This window comes from Electrona antarctica (genome assembly GCF_951216825.1).
Source record: "Electrona antarctica genome assembly, chromosome: 1".
NCBI classification, from domain to species: Eukaryota; Metazoa; Chordata; class Actinopteri; order Myctophiformes; family Myctophidae; genus Electrona; species Electrona antarctica.
In genome coordinates, this window is record NC_136806.1 from 5,611,625 (window position 1) to 5,627,403 (window position 15,779).

Genomic DNA, 15,779 nt, shown 5'->3' on the forward strand with positions numbered 1-15,779 from the left:
CCCCCCCCCCCATGTTCTCACCTTTCAATGTGACTATAACATCACATCCAGTTATCCAAATTCTAATCGACACTTTTGTATATCTGTTGCAAGAGCCCAGGTACTGGCCCTGCCTGGGTAATGGGTGTTTGGATCGAGATATGGTCCATTTTCACATGGGTGTTAAGCTGCAGCAGGATGGTTTAAAAAAAGATATATACAGTGTGTATATATTTATTTATTTTTGTATATGTTTACTATTAGGCGGATTGCACAGCAAATATGCCCTGGTGCATGGACTGAGAAGACCGGACATGATTTTACGGTGACTCATAATTTACTTACAAAATGTGTATACAGTATATAGGCTTACAGTAAACTGTCTATCAGTGTTTTATTTTTCAATGGTATTTAAAGCTGTGCCAACATGGTGTACAGTAGACATGGTGTACAGTAGACATGGTGTACAGTAGACATGCACGTCATTTTTTTTCAGAGCTATAGGAGGAATTTACATTAACAGCAAAGTTGTAAAAGTAATTTAAAATGTTTATATTCTTTTTTTTAGGACTTGCCCTGCCAGTGGTTCGGGAATGATTGTGGGGTTTTTATGCTCATGGTAAGATGTCTTAAGGTAGCGTGTGCTACCCTTCCTGGTGATGAGTCAGAAAAGACTCTTCATAAGATTCAGGGAGACTCGCAACATTGGTGATAGCTCCCCTGGGCATGCCACGGTATGAGATTTTACAGTACGGTACGGTGCCGGTATTGAAAACCTATACCTCGGTATTCCACGGTATTTATATTAAAAAAAAAAATAATAAAAAAAGATTGCCCCCCCCCCCCCCCCCCCACCTATGTCTAGTGACTACCCCCACCTCCTTATAAGCCCTTCTTTGTTCCCCAACCTGTAGGCCTACATATCTTATTTATTTATTTTTCCCTTTTTATGATCATTTGAATTTTGTTATTTGTCATGTGACTTGTCATGATTATGAATTGGTTACCCAGGACCGAATGGAAACAAGACTGCAAGGACTTTTTTCAGTGATCCCTTTGGACATTGACTGTACCCTATACTGATTACATTTCTGCCAATAAAGTATTCAATCAATGAATCAATAGTTATTCCCCACTGTATTTCACTGTACTATGGTTCCCCCTAATGGCCGTTTTGTACCCTGCACGCTGTAATGCAATATGCGCATGCTCGCAACTGCGCGCCTCTGTGTTGTTGACACTTGACAGTTCACACTTTTAGTTTAGTACATGTGGAAATATGGAATATACAATTGGATCTGGGTGTCTTTCAGCAACACTAACTCAAAGGTAGGAAGCAACTTTTCAATCTACTGCAGCTGTGTGGTGAAAATAAACGTTTTGCCTTAGTCTGGGAGTGGAGTTGCACTGCATGCGCGCAGCATGCGCCGCCCACCAACGCTGTATTAAAATACCGTAAACTCGGAAATCTCACGGTATCAACACCGTGGCTGTTCCTGTCGCGGTATTACCGAAATTCGGTAAACCGCGGCATGCCTGTAGTTTACTAATTTATTTTAGTTTTTTTCTTTTTTTAACAACCATTCGAGCCACTGGCTCTTAATTAGGTCTAGGGTTGCATACCTAGATCTGACAATGAGCAGGTTGCTCATATGGTTTTCATTTTTTTTTTTTTTTTAAATACTGTTTTTATTAGGCATTTTGTATTATGACATAACTTCAGAATATCATTGACAGATAATGAGTAATTAAGTGACATACAATACATAATAAAAAAGGTACATAAATGTGATAAACAAGAAAAAACAGTTAAACAGTGACAAATGTGAACAGACAAACAAAATAAAGACAACAGGACAGACACTCTTGCTCTCAAACTTTCCCAACACGACATTTTTCTTTTTAAATGAGAAAATAAAATAAGAAAAAACACTCAGTTCCTTTTCTTTTTTTTTTTTTCCTTTCCAATTTTTGATTTTGTTATCTATTGTGTAGGAGGGGTTAGCGTGCACTTATTGAAATAGTCAATGAAGGGTTGCCATGTCTGGTAAAATCTATCTTCACTCCCTCTCAATTCAAACTTTATCTTTTCCAATTGCAAATAGTGCATAACATCTTTCATAAGTGTAGTGTGAGTCGGAACCTGTGCTTGCTTCCAGTTCAACAGTATCAGTCTGCGAGCCAGTAGAGTCACATATTTTACCATGTTATATTGGAAAGTAGACAATTTGACCCCGGGGCTTTTAACTCCTAGAACTGCTGTCAGTGAATCCGGGTCAAAAGGTTTTCCAACAATGTCTGACAGTGATTTAAATATACTTTGCCAATATGATGTTAGTTTAGTGCAGTGCCAGAACATATGAGCTAGAGTGGCCGGCGACTGGCCACATCTGTCGCAGGCTGGATTCACATTTGGATACATTCTGTTGAGTTTTTCCTTTGACAAATGTAACCTGTGTAATATTTTAAATTGTAGAAGACCATGCCTGGCGCATACTGAAGAAGAGTGCACTAATTTTTGAGATGTAGACCATTGCTCGTCAGTGATAGATATTCCTAAATCATTTTCCCAAGCAGTTTTTAAATAATCCAAGGAGGCATTACTATCTAAACATGAGAGAGAATTATAAATAATAGAAACACCTCCTTTGACCAATGGGTCAGGTAGAAATATAGATTCCATTGATGAGTTGGTAGGTATGTTTGGAAATGAAGCAGTGTGCTGTGTTAAAAAATGTCGTATCTGTAGAAATCTAAAAAAATGTGATTGGGGTAAATTAAATTTGCGTCGTATTTGTTCAAAGGTCAGAAATAACCCATCAATATAAAGATCTTTGAAGGAGTGAATACCATTTCTATGCCACACTTTAAACAATGAGTCAGAAAGGGAAATGGTTTTCATTTTTAATGTAAAATTGTAAAACTTGGTGTTGGCGATATCCACAGTATGCTCCCACCAGGTTTTGAATTAATGCTATTTTCTTTATCGTCTCCTGTTTCAGTACACACATTGTCTTGCAACGGATGTCCCATTCAACTTCAAGGAGGTGAGGTAACATCTGTATGAACAGAATGTGTATCAAATGTGGCATGGCTTTCTCTTTAGTAAAATATCCCAAAGCTTATACCTGTGCCTTTAATGTTTTAGGAGGACATGCCTCGCATTAGAAGGTGGTGGTGTAGCCGTCTTATGGAGCGCTTCGAAACGGAGGGGTATGATGTCCATAACTGATTTGACTTTGATAAAGGGATAGTTGCCAGCTGCAAAACATTACTGTATTGCTTGGTGTTGCCTGATAACTAACTTCTAACATCTCCTTAATTGAAAAGGGAAGGCAAGAGATTTGCCCACTGGACTGACCAGGCAGGCAAACTCCTTGCTGGAAACCTGAAGCCCATCTACCGCGTCAAAAGAGGACTGAGCAGAGACATCCCCCAACATGTCCTTGAAGCACAGAAGAGGAAGAGGTCGGCAGATGAGATCGTAGATGTCATTACGGCAGGAAGGACGGATCAACGCCTCAAAGTAGGTTGGAAAATGCACTAGCCACAGTAGTTGGGGTCCGTTACTCAAAAAAGTAATACACTACATATTACACATTACTTTTGAAAAAGGTAATGCCTTACTTTACTTGATTACTCCCTGGAGAAAGTAACTTAGTTACACTACTCGTTACATTACTTTTGCGTTACTCCATAAAATCGCCTGAGATGCAGTCAAATAATTTGCCACTTAACAAATTGTTATTGCCACTTAACAAATCGTTATTGTTCTGCCCTTACTATACGTTTGGTGTACAGTCTGTATGGCTTGGCAGACAGCTAACAAAGTTCCCAATAAAGCTCCAAAAAGCAGTGACTTGGTTTAGGTTCTTTACTGGTGATAACTTAAATTTGTAAAACTGCAATACAGAAAAACAGAAAACACAGACATTTGTGTCAAATACAGTACAATCATAACCCAAAACATTAGTCCTTTTTATGCATCACACAAGCTTACAAAAAGAACATTCAATTGCATTCAATGAATCAAATTACAAAACCTTTTAGAAATGATCAAACCAACTTACAAGCATATTGTTTTAAGAGCTAAGATATGCTTTAAGAGCCATAAAGTTTAACAATTAACACAAACTTACAGACTTATCCTGTCCAAGGCCTGAGAGAAAGGGTTAACTCAACATGCAGTGACTCACTGCCAGTGAGTGAGCTCTTGACAGTGTGCTGGCTTGAACTGAACTGACTCTGACCAAACTAATCACCTATGAAATACCCTGGTGAGGCTACCAGGTGAGGAGAGTTACTAATTAGGCAAAGGAACATTGGTCTCCATTACACATGCAAGGCTTAAAGGTAAACTACATAGAAAGTAAACAGCACACTCCCCGCATGGTATAATTGGTTATACCACTATACAGTCTCTTTTTGAAGAACAATTTCTGAAACACTTGTCGGATGACCTTCACGCTGACTTTCCTCACTTTTTGTCGTGACCAGGATCAGCCTTGACGAAGAGTCCTGTAGGCCACCCACCCCCCGTCACCCGAGAGTCCCCCAACAGCATGACATCTCCAACTTGCAGATTGGGCTTTTCAGCCTGCCATTTCCTCCTAGGCTGTAGAGTCTCCAGGTATTCCTGCTTCCAGAAGCTATCAGAGAGGACCTGGACTCTACTAGGACTAGAGCAGTTGAACTTCTTATTAACATGAATGGTGGTAGGGCAATTGCTTAGTGGTGGGTTGAAGACTTCCTCATGCTCCCCGCACTGATCTTCCTCAGTTGATAAGCGCTCCGTTAAGAATCTTTCTTCCCTTCCTTGTTTGACCGTAGCTTCTCCATCGTTGTCCATTGTTAGCTGGTGCACTGATGAAGAGTGAAGTATGGGATGTTTTGCAACATGGTGTGAATATTTACAATAGCCTGCTTCAGACTGCTGCTGCTGCTCTTCATCCTGTCGCTGCTGAAGCACTTCGTCCTGGCGACGCTGAAGCACTTCGTCCTGCTGCTGCTGCTGAAGCACTTCGTCCTGGCGACGCTGAAGCACTTCGTCCTGCTGCTGCTGAAGCACTTCGTCCTGCTGCTGCTGAAGCACTTCGTCCTGGCGACGCTGCTGCTGAAGCACTTCGTCCTGGCGACGCTGAAGCACTTCGTCCTGCTGCTGCTGAAGCACTTCGTCCTGGCGACGCTGAAGCACTTCGTCCTGCTGCTGCTGAAGCACTTCGTCCTGCTGCTGCTGAAGCACTTCGTCCTGCTGCTGCTGAAGCACTTCGTCCTGGTGACGCTGAAGCACTTCGTCCTGGTGACGCTGAAGCACTTCGTCCTGGTGACGCTGAAGCACTTCGTCCTGGTGACGCTGAAGCACTTCGTCCTGGCGAAACTGCTGCTGAAGCACTTCGTCCTGGAGACCCTGCTGCAGAAGCACTTCGTCCTGGAGACGCTGAAGCACTTCGTCCTGGTGACGCTGCTGCTGAAGCACTTCGTCCTGGAGACGCTGAAGCACTTCGTCCTGGCGACGCTGCTGCTGAAGCACTTCGTCCTGGCGACGCTGCTGCTGAAGCACTTCGTCCTGGAGACGCTGAAGCACTTCGTCCTGGACACGCTGCTGCTGAAGCACTTCGTCCTGGAGACGCTGCTGCTGAAGCACTTCGTCCTGGCGACGCTGCTGCTGAAGCACTTCGTCCTGGCGACGCTGCTGCTGAAGCATTTCTTCCTGGCGACGCTGAAGCACTTCGTCCTGGCGACGCTGAAGCACTTCGTCCTGGCGACGCTGAAGCACTTCGTCCTGTTGCTGCTGAAGCACTTCGTCCTGGCGACACTGCTGCTGAAGCACTTCGTCCTGGCGACGCTGAAGCACTTGGTCCTGCTGCTGCGCTTCATACTGTTGTCGCTGCTGTGCTTCATGTTGTTGTCGCTGCTGCGCTTCATGTTGCCGCTGCTGCGCTTCATGTTGTCGCTGCTGCGCTTCATGTTGTTGTCGCTGCTGCGCTTCATGCTGTTGCTGCTCCAGCGTTTTATAATGTTGCTGCTCCACTGCTTTATACTGCTGCAGCGATTCATACTGTTGCTGCTGAAGCATTTCAGACTGTTGTTTCACGTACTCACTTGTGCGTTGAGCTGAGCTGAGTGACGGCAACTTAGTTTTGATTTGGCTCCTGTGGGTTCCCTCGATTTCTTCTAGAACACATTGTAGTGCGTCTGCTTCAGCTGATGCAATTTCTGCAGCTTCCTCTGATTTTAGCAACAGCAGATTAGCTTGTAGATCAGCTTGTTGTTTTAACATTGCTGCTTCCTTGTGTGCATAGGCTAGTTTGACAAGTGCAGCTTGTGCTTTAGCACGTGCTTTTACTGCAGCAGTACTGATTGGTTTTGAGCTCTTCATCATCTTTTCAATGTGACATGATGAAGAGAATAAACTGCAGTGTTGAGCCATGTCTTTCTGTGAAGCCCGCTGTGCTTAAAGTCTTTTTACTGTTCTGCCCTTACTATACGTTTGGTGTACAGTCTGTATGGCTTGGCAGACAGCTAACAAAGTTCCCAATAAAGCTCCAAAAAGCAGTGACTTGGTTTAGGTTCTTTACTGGTGATAACTTAAATTTGTAAAAAGACTTATCCTGTCCAAGGCCTGAGAGAAAGGGTTAACTCAACATGCAGTGACTCACTGCCAGTGAGTGAGCTCTTGACAGTGTGCTGGCTTGAACTGAACTGACTCTGACCAAACTAATCACCTATGAAATACCCTGGTGAGGCTACCAGGTGAGGAGAGTTACTAATTAGGCAAAGGAACATTGGTCTCCATTACACATGCAAGGCTTAAAGGTAAACTACATAGAAAGTAAACAGCACAGTTATAATCCTAATAAGGAGGACATACACAAGATCTTTCTTTATGCTCTTTAATGCCAGGTTGTGAAGGAATAAAACAAAAACGGTCTAGTGCAGTAGTTCTCTTCTTGACCTTGTAAAACCTTTTCTATGCAACCTTCTAATAAAGTATTCAATCAAACCACAAGAGGGGGCTCAAGTAGCACCTACTACATGTACGTGTTATGTAACACAGTGACACTGACAGCAGTGGTTTTCAACCAGTGGTACTCTGTGGACCACTACAACACCAGTTAGCCTTGAGGGTGTTCCAGGTGGTCCCCAGCAAAATGATGGAGTTGGTAATGGTAAGTAACCAAATGGACGCTTACTAGATATTTAACTCATATATATTTAACTCTTGATAGTGTAAAATGAAACCAAATTAGAGAATGTAGAATAATTGTTATTTTGCCTGTTGTCTCACCTAATGATACAAACGATGAACATCAATACAGAATGGAATTGTGGACCAAATCTTATCCTATTTAGTTTTGGGTCTGTGAGGCCAAATCTCATCAAATGGTGGTCCATGGGATGGGATGGCTCAAATGCACAATACATAATGTGCCTTGATATGAAAAGGGTTGAAAACCACTGCACCATAGGTAGGCAAATATTAACTTTCCCAAAATATATTCAAATAAAATAATAGTGCAAATAATAACAGTCTAGTGCAAATATGAACTGCTAAAGTAACAGACTGGTTCATATAATAATATATCCAGGAAAAAAGAAAAGAAAAAAACAGACTGCCTACCCAATGTTTTGATTAATTGAACAAGGTGGACCCTATTGTAAACATGTGTAATGCTTAATTGGGTCGTCCACTCACAGTTAACAGTCTTTGTATTGAGTTTGTGCTTGAAATGTACTGTAATTCTGCAAACTGTTAATAGGCTACATATCAATCAATCAATAACCCAACAACTTCAGTGCAAAAATCAACTGATTCATATAATAAACAATAATATATCCAGAAAAAAAGAAAAGAACAAACTGGACTTCCCAACAACTTTAGTGCAAACACTGCTTATTTTACTTCCCAAGTAACACACTCAGAGGAGAGGTAGGTTGTTGAACAAGTTAAAGCAGTAGTTTGCCTCAAAATAAAACTATATATATATCCATTCATAAAATAAGAGAATGGCCTTCCTAACATCACTGGATGATGTTGACAGACTTGAAATGGGAAACAAAACATGTTGTTCCCTTACCAAACCATGGCTTTATAGACTACTGCACTTCTTCTAGAGTACTACAGTTCATCTTATTTGACTGGTTTCTCAATTCTCACTACAGCAGCGGTTGTACCTCATAAGCAGGAGTCTCTCAAATCGTTTGTCTGACAGCCTGTTCCTCCTTGGAGTCAGCACAAGGCTGCCCAGGCTAAACAGCCTCTCCACCGGGGCACTAGAAGGTGTCGCCGTGTTGTATTTCAAGGATATTTTCTTTATTGTAGGGAACCTGCCCAGGCTCCCAATCTCAGTCCCAGACTTCAAATAGTCAATGACCTCCTTATCTGGGTCGAAGGATGCTGTATCCACATCCTCTAACTCAAATAATTCTTCATCACTGCTGTTGGAAGTGAGGGTTTGCTGCTGAGGCCTAACCTCCTGCTCATCCATGGGGGAAGCGCGACACTCTTCTTTCAGCAGTGTCCTCAGGGCGTCTTTCTTGTCCTCTTCTCTCAGCCACCGCACCTTAAACTTTGGCAAAGTGACAGCAGCAAGGAGAGCATCTCTGCTGTCCATCACAGAGGCAAATCGTGTCTTGACGGCCTGCGATATAAAACAATTTAGAAATTAGATATAAATATAGTTTATCTTATAGAGTAGTCTACAAAGCATGCATCTCTCTGGAAGGAGTTGACAGGTGAATGGTGCAACAGGCAGAGAGGAGTCATGCCCTTACAAAATTGACTATATTTTCAGAAGCACAGCTCCATTAAATAAATCTTACATTCACAGCTTAATTTAGGGCAAAATGTAAAATACTGCGATAGGACTTATGGGTGGAAGTGCATTAACTCAGTGCAAGCTTCATGTTAGGAAGGGATGTGCATCTGATTTATTTCACATGATCACAACATCACTCACACACAGTCACAGTCAGTCACACTCTCACACACAATAGGCTTTCATATCAAATAAATCACACTACACTGGTGGTCATTTCAATGAGTCCCACTAACCTTAGACTAGATGTTGGGCTGATTGACGTTTCAATAATAACAATAATAAAATCATTTATAAATACCTGTACTATGGCATCAGGCAGACCTGCTGTCATCCGGGAGAGCCCAGGCCGCTTTGCCAGTGTCTTAGACATCAGAGACTGCAGTGTTGGTAGGAGACAGCCATAGTAGCAGTTATCTTCACCTTGCAACTTGTCCAAAGCTACGGTGAGTGGTTTTGTGACTGTGCAATATTCCGTGAGGAATTGATACTCCCGTTCAGCGATGGCTTTAATACCTAGTTGAGTGCAGAGAGTGGTCAATCTTGGCATGGGAATCTCAGTGATGCGAGATATTGCATCATGGAACGAGTTCCATCTAGTTGCTGTTGGCACGATGAGCTTTTTTCCACACAGACTGTCAACGATCTCAGAAGCCACGGTAGAACGGCTGGCCTTAGTCCATAGAGCAGAACACTTGGCGGTGGCGCTTCTGTAGACTGCTTTGGACTCTGCGTGTGAGGTCAGCCATTTTTCAATATCATTTGTTGAAATGAGGTTAAGGGTATGCGAGGCACATCTCACGTGGGGGGGGGGGGGAGAGTAAACTGTCCTTGTTCGTCGGAGGACAGCACTTCACCAACATCTGTGAATGTCACCTCTTCATCTTCTCGACCCTGCTCTTCCTCTCCCTCCTCCTCCGAATCTGCTGCAGGCTGAGTCTCATATATTCTGAAAGCCTTGACAAAGTTCGACCCGTTGTCTGTGACTGTTGCAGTGACTTTGTGTGACAATCCAAACGCTGAATGAATCTGTTCAATTTCACTAGTCACAACATCGTATGTGTGACGTCCTTTGATTCGTTTGCAGGCAATAGCTGCTTTCTGACGAGAGAAATCGCTTGGGTTAATCCAATGGGCAGTCATTCCCATGAAGCTTTTATTGTGGGCCGACCAAATGTCAGCGGTGGTTGACACATATTCAACGCTCTCAAATTTCCGCTTTAGCTCACTTTCCATGGTCTTGTAACAATTGTCCAAATATGTTGTAAACGTTTTCCTGTCTGTTGTCGGCTGACCGCTCCCCAATATGGGTATTTTGCACAGTATTTTACGGAAAGACGGAGATTCAACCGTTGAAATTGGCAACATTTCCTCTATTATGTACGAGGCAACAAGGCTGTTTACCTCCGATTTGGAGGTTCCCTTCTGTTTTTCAAAATCAATCTTTCGCTGCTTGCTTGGAGTCGGACCTTCAGGGTCGGTCGACTGAGACTCAACGCTGCTCTGCGGATCTCTTGCAACCAACTTTGTGTTCTCATGTTTAGACTTCAGATGTTTCGATAGATTTGACGTCGTGTTCGAAGCAGTAGAAAGAAGCTTCTGACCTGGGCAAAGCCTGCATTTTACTATCACATTCTTGTCTTTCCTCGAAAATAAGTCAAAGTAATGTGCATATTTCCAGCCTTCAAATGTTGTTTTTCTTTGAAACGGCGTGTCGGGTGCTGCTTCTATGAGCGCTGCCATGTTTCCAATGTGATCCTTTGCGGGGGGGGGGGGGGGGGGCGTTGCATCATTAGGGCGCGTTCGAAAATGTCCACACAGAGCGCACTCACGTATTTTGGTTGTATTGGCCACAATGGCCAATGCGCTCAGTGCTGTATTTTCGAACGCACCCTACCTGTCAATACGACACGAGTCCACGACAGTAACGAACGAGTAACTGCAGCGCTACAGCGACCAGTAACTGTAATGTGATTATCAATTTGGAGGAGGAGTGTCGTTATATTACTCGTTACCGACCAAAGTAGTGTGATTACAGTAACGAAATATTCCGTTACTCGTTACACCCAACTCTGCCACACATTTCCACTATTTTCCAGTTGACAGTTTCAAGGACAGTAGGAGGAAGTGTTTTGAAATGCGGACAAAGTGCTTTGAAATGCATTTGTGTGCAATAACACATTTTCTGTGCACAGGCTGTCCTCACTGGTGAAGAGCCATCAAAGTGGTTAGAGAAATTCAACGGTGACAAAAGATTCCAGGCTCCTTATTATTTTAGGGATGAACAGCAGTCTGCAACGTTGTACGAACACATGTCCCGTCTCTTCGACACCTCACCTACCCAACACCATGGACCAAGTCGCATTGAGTTCTTCCTCAACGTGCTGTATCCAGAAGTGAGTTCCTCTCCACTCACCATACATGAGAGCATACACTAAAACCTTGATGTTTCAATTGGACATCCTTGTTACCGGTAACCAATGAATCCTTCTGGGGTGAAATTAAATGAAATGAAATGAAATGAAATCTATATTTACCCAGGGTATCTGGGCTAAGCTCAAGAACTTGTTTCCAGCCAGGCCCTGCTCATAGAACACATTTCATCGTAGTGGTTCAATGCCTTGTTCAAGGGCACTTCAGCGGTGGTAATTTTAACGTGTCGGACGGCTGATTCGAACTAGGAACCTTCCGGTATCAAGACCGCGCCGCTATCCGTTCGGCCACCGCTGCCACTACGTGGATAGATGGTTCATGGGTAACATGTTGAAAGCTTGAGATCTGGCAAAAAAACAGCTTCACCATGCTTGAGATGGAAGGAGACGGATTGGAAACTAATGTCTGTTTTTTTTCTGTTTTTTTCTTTTTCTTCTACCCGACAGGCCACTATATGTGCACTTGCACAAGTACACAATGTTGACCTCGACGACGCAGAGCGTCTGTTCCTTGATGGCCCAGGCTTGCATCAAAGGTACAATAAATACACAACATGATTTTCAGTGAGACACTTCACGTTTACCTTAATTACATAATCCAAGTAATATTTCATGTTATCTTATGTTTAGAAAGTAAGTAGGCCTTGCTGAGCATAGGGGCCTATCTCCTGTTTCTGTAGTGTGAGTCAGCTTGATGTACAAGTACACCCCTTGGACATGACGCTAGTATGTCGCAGGAACATTTATAAAGGTTTGTTTTGTATAGAGGGTATGCGCATGACATAATCATCATACCCGGAAGTTATGCGGGAATGCCTACAGAGTGGCAAACGACTTTCTGGCCTTGACATACATCCAAACAGAAAAACTATATTATTACATTAAACGTTCACTTTTCCTTATTTGTCATTCACTTTATGCATGCGCATACCCTCTATAGGATTCACATGTCTTTTATAAAGGTCCCCTGGATTTGAATTGAAAATGGTTGAATCTTCAAAAAGAAAAAAAGATTCAACCATTTCACTATTGTGCCTGCACAACCTGTTTCTATACAGAATTCATGTTTCTCTTTTTGAGGTATTGTACCATTTATTTATTTTTTCCTTCTCCCTATCAGTGAGGTAGATGACTTCATGGAGGGAATTGGGAGGCAGCTGAAACAGGAAGGGAATCCACCAGTGAAGCGCCAAAAGCTCTGGAAATGATATGTTGATCCCCATTTCTTCCTCTCGATGTCTCCTTTAAGTTGTCACTGCACTACATAAATCACTACATACATATGTCACTACATAAAAGAATATTGTGTTGAAATAGAGGCACGGTACCTGGGCCCTCATCAAACCCTGTACACTCAAGATGCACTCTCTATATGGCCAGTACAGAATTAATTATATATGTTGATGTGACCCCCCCCCCCTCCACCCCCCAATGAGAAAAGCGACAAATAAAATATTTCTATATATGATAAATGCCCTTGAGACTTGATTCATTTATTCTATATACTGTATATAGTGAGGTGCAGTGGGACATTTGGTGTAGCACCTGCAGTGAAACTGTCAGCATTGAGGTTTTCTATATGGGGTTATATGTGACCACATGTGTCTATTATAAGAGATGTTTCTATTCACTTTATTGATGTATAATCTATAGGCCTAGTGTATGAAAATGAACTTTGTTGAGAGCAATAGGCCTATCTCTCAGCCCGCTTTCCACGCCCACTTCCGGTAAATAGTGGTGTCATTTAACATTAGCATTTACACGTTTTTTTTCTCTGGAGAATCTAAGTACATTTTCTAATGTAAAAATGTGACAGACCAATATTATTATGAAGCAAACAAGATGGTAAATCAGCTCGAACAGATAGAACAAACCTTACCTTGAGAAAACAAAAGTTGTAGACTTCTTAAATTACCTCTGTTAACATGTAGCGTCTATGGAGTGACGTCACGCTATCACCACTAACCCCGAAAGGGGGGCGTATTAAGGGGGCGGGGAAATTCTGTGAGATAGGCTTATTGGTTTAATAAGTGTAATTAACCAATTAATGACCAATAAGTCCTAAAGCAGTGGTTTCCAAAGTGGGGTCCAGGATCCCTGAGGCAGTTCCAGGGGGTCCCCAGCTAAATTATAGTTCGGAACCAAATGGACCCTTATGGATCACTGCTTATAGAGCTGTAAAAATCTTCTCTTATGGGGGTCCCTGGCATATCTCTTCAAATGGGGGTCTGTGGGCTAATTGGTGTCAATTTGGGGCTCCTTGACATGAAAATGTTTGGGGGAACCACTGTCCTAACAGACCAAGTGGGGTATATTTCGGGTATTGCAATTTTCCATATAATACAACACAATTTCAACTACTGACCTTGTAGCATTTTTCTGAATATTGTCACCTTAAGTACATTGGCGTTTTGGAGGTACAAGCATGTGAAAATGACAAAGGCAAGTTCTGAATGTCTGCAACCAATTTATGCACTGCATGTAAATTCAGTCACTGTCCTGATTATCATGAGGAGGTAGAAGTGAGAAATGTGCCAAATGAGCTCCCATAAGGAGCTGGTGCTGTGGAATTCTGGGTATTGAGCACAAAGGTCCACATCAATATAATGTAGACATAGAAGGATGCAGGATCAGAAAGTAGTGCACTATGCCTCACATGTCTAATGCATTATAACCATAGTTTACTAAGTCATTCTAACATTCTTCATGACATGTGTTACTGTTATTAAGGCCAAGTATAAATGCATCATGAAATGCATATAACACTATAATTACAGTTATACACACTCATAAGTGCATATAACACAAACAATTGTATAATGACACTTTCTTTGTATCATACAGTATGTTACATTTTCATAGCTGTTTGTAAGACATTGCAATCATTTTATAATGCTTTATAGTCACTCTTAAAATGCATTACAATCCATTATACACTAACTACATAATAAGTCACTGCACAAGAGGTAATTTGTTGATTCATATTTTATGTGTATTGCAATTGTCACTCACAGGGAGTGCTACACAGTTAAATCATAGAAGGTTAAAATTAGGTTTATAATGGTCAATCACAGAGGGTACTCGTCCAGGTTCCAGTCGTCCCAAAAAAGGTGATGTGCCCACCTATCTTGTATTCACAACACAACACAATAAAAACCTGTACAGTCTTATTAAAACATTTGAAGACAGTAAAAGTATACAATCCATTATATTACATTCCATTGAAGTAATTCAGATCAGTTAACACTAGGGTAACATTAGGGTCATTGCAACCGAAGGTTGCTGTTAGGAATCTGTTAGGAACCTGATGTCATAGTAAATGCGACCTGCTGTCGCAGTTGTCCAGGAGGCCCCTGATGTCATCCCTTAGATCTCCACATATGGATATATGTCAGAACATGTTCTGACATATATCCATATGTTGATCCTTCCCCATCCATCCCTTCCTCTTTGATGTCTCCCTTTTGACTTATACCTGTCCATTCAAATTACAAACTCTATAGACGGGCCTGCCCCAAAGTTAGTAGTGCAGCCGCGCCCGGCAGCCGGTGAAAACTAAGGTTCTCAACAGGCCCGAAAATGAAGGCCCGGCCCTACCTGGGCCCTCATTAAACCCTGTACACTCAAGAGAATGTCCCCGCTACCGATCTCCATATACTGTATGGAGCTCACCTGTTCTGACATTCCATATGTTGATCTGACCTCATCAAACCCTGTACACTCAAAGCTAGACATACAAAGCTATTGGATATTAACTGTATTTTACTGTGATATCCCACTAATGGATGCTAACAGAAGTAAGCAAACAGAGAAGTGGACCCTCTTAACTCTCAACAGTGTTTGTTTTCACAAGCTCTTTAAACCTGGGTGTACTTTCATAAGCTTTTGTCAAACACATGTACAGTAATGAACAACTGGCAAGCACAGCAGAACAGAAAGTAGGCTGATGTCACAGCAGAACAGAAAGCACAGCAGAACAGAAAGTAGGCTGATGTCCACTTAAATGTTATTATTTTTGCGACTGGCTCAGGAGGTAGAGCAGGTCGTCCAATGATCCATGGGTCGGCAGTTCGAATCCCGGCTCCTCCTGTCTACATGTCGAAGTGTCCTTGGGCAAGACACTGAACCCCAAATTGCTCCCGATGTGCTGGTTGGTACCTTGCATGGCTTCCGCCACAATCGGTGTATGAATGTGTGAATGTAATGTAAAGCGCCTTGGATAAAGGCACTATAGAAATGCACCATTTACCATTTACACAATATGTACAGTTTAAAGATTAAAATGTCTCAATCCCAATGTCTATGGAATTTGTTCTTATGATCCAAATTTGCTAAGCAAGCTCAGCTGTTTTGGTGTAGAAGAATCATCAATCAAGAAGATCATAACATTCTAGATAGAATATTGCCATCGATAAGTGCATATTTATAATAAACAGTACGAGTATAGATGCGTTTTACTTTATCAGGCAGACGGGCCTGATACATTTCATTACAATGTATAAAGGGCCTATACTGTTGTTAAATCTAAGAATATGTGAAAAATGTGCTG

The 15,779-nt window shown here is 42.1% G+C and overlaps 1 protein-coding gene across 1 annotated transcript; it reads left to right on the plus strand.

Moving 5' to 3' along the window:
- The first annotated feature begins 248 nt into the window (after positions 1-248).
- Positions 249-12,688, plus strand: LOC306923753 (PWWP domain-containing DNA repair factor 3A-like). The gene is made up of 8 exons (XM_079502036.1): positions 249-304; positions 548-598; positions 2,982-3,026; positions 3,128-3,192; positions 3,310-3,505; positions 10,994-11,194; positions 11,678-11,766; positions 12,351-12,688. The coding sequence occupies exons 2-8, from the start codon at positions 590-592 to the stop codon at positions 12,436-12,438; spliced, it is 693 nt and encodes a 230-aa protein (XP_079358162.1). The 5' UTR covers positions 249-304; positions 548-589; the 3' UTR covers positions 12,439-12,688.
- Positions 12,689-15,779: the final 3,091 nt, after the last annotated feature.

What these genes read in the sequence shown, in the direction of transcription:
- LOC306923753 (XM_079502036.1), top strand. An exon ending in GGACGGATCAACGCCTCAAA is followed by an intron (nt 3,506 to 10,993) that starts GTAGGTTGGAAA and finishes TTCTGTGCACAG; the next exon opens with GCTGTCCTCACTGGTGAAGA. An exon ending in GGCCCAGGCTTGCATCAAAG is followed by an intron (nt 11,767 to 12,350) that starts GTACAATAAATA and finishes TCTCCCTATCAG; the next exon opens with TGAGGTAGATGACTTCATGG.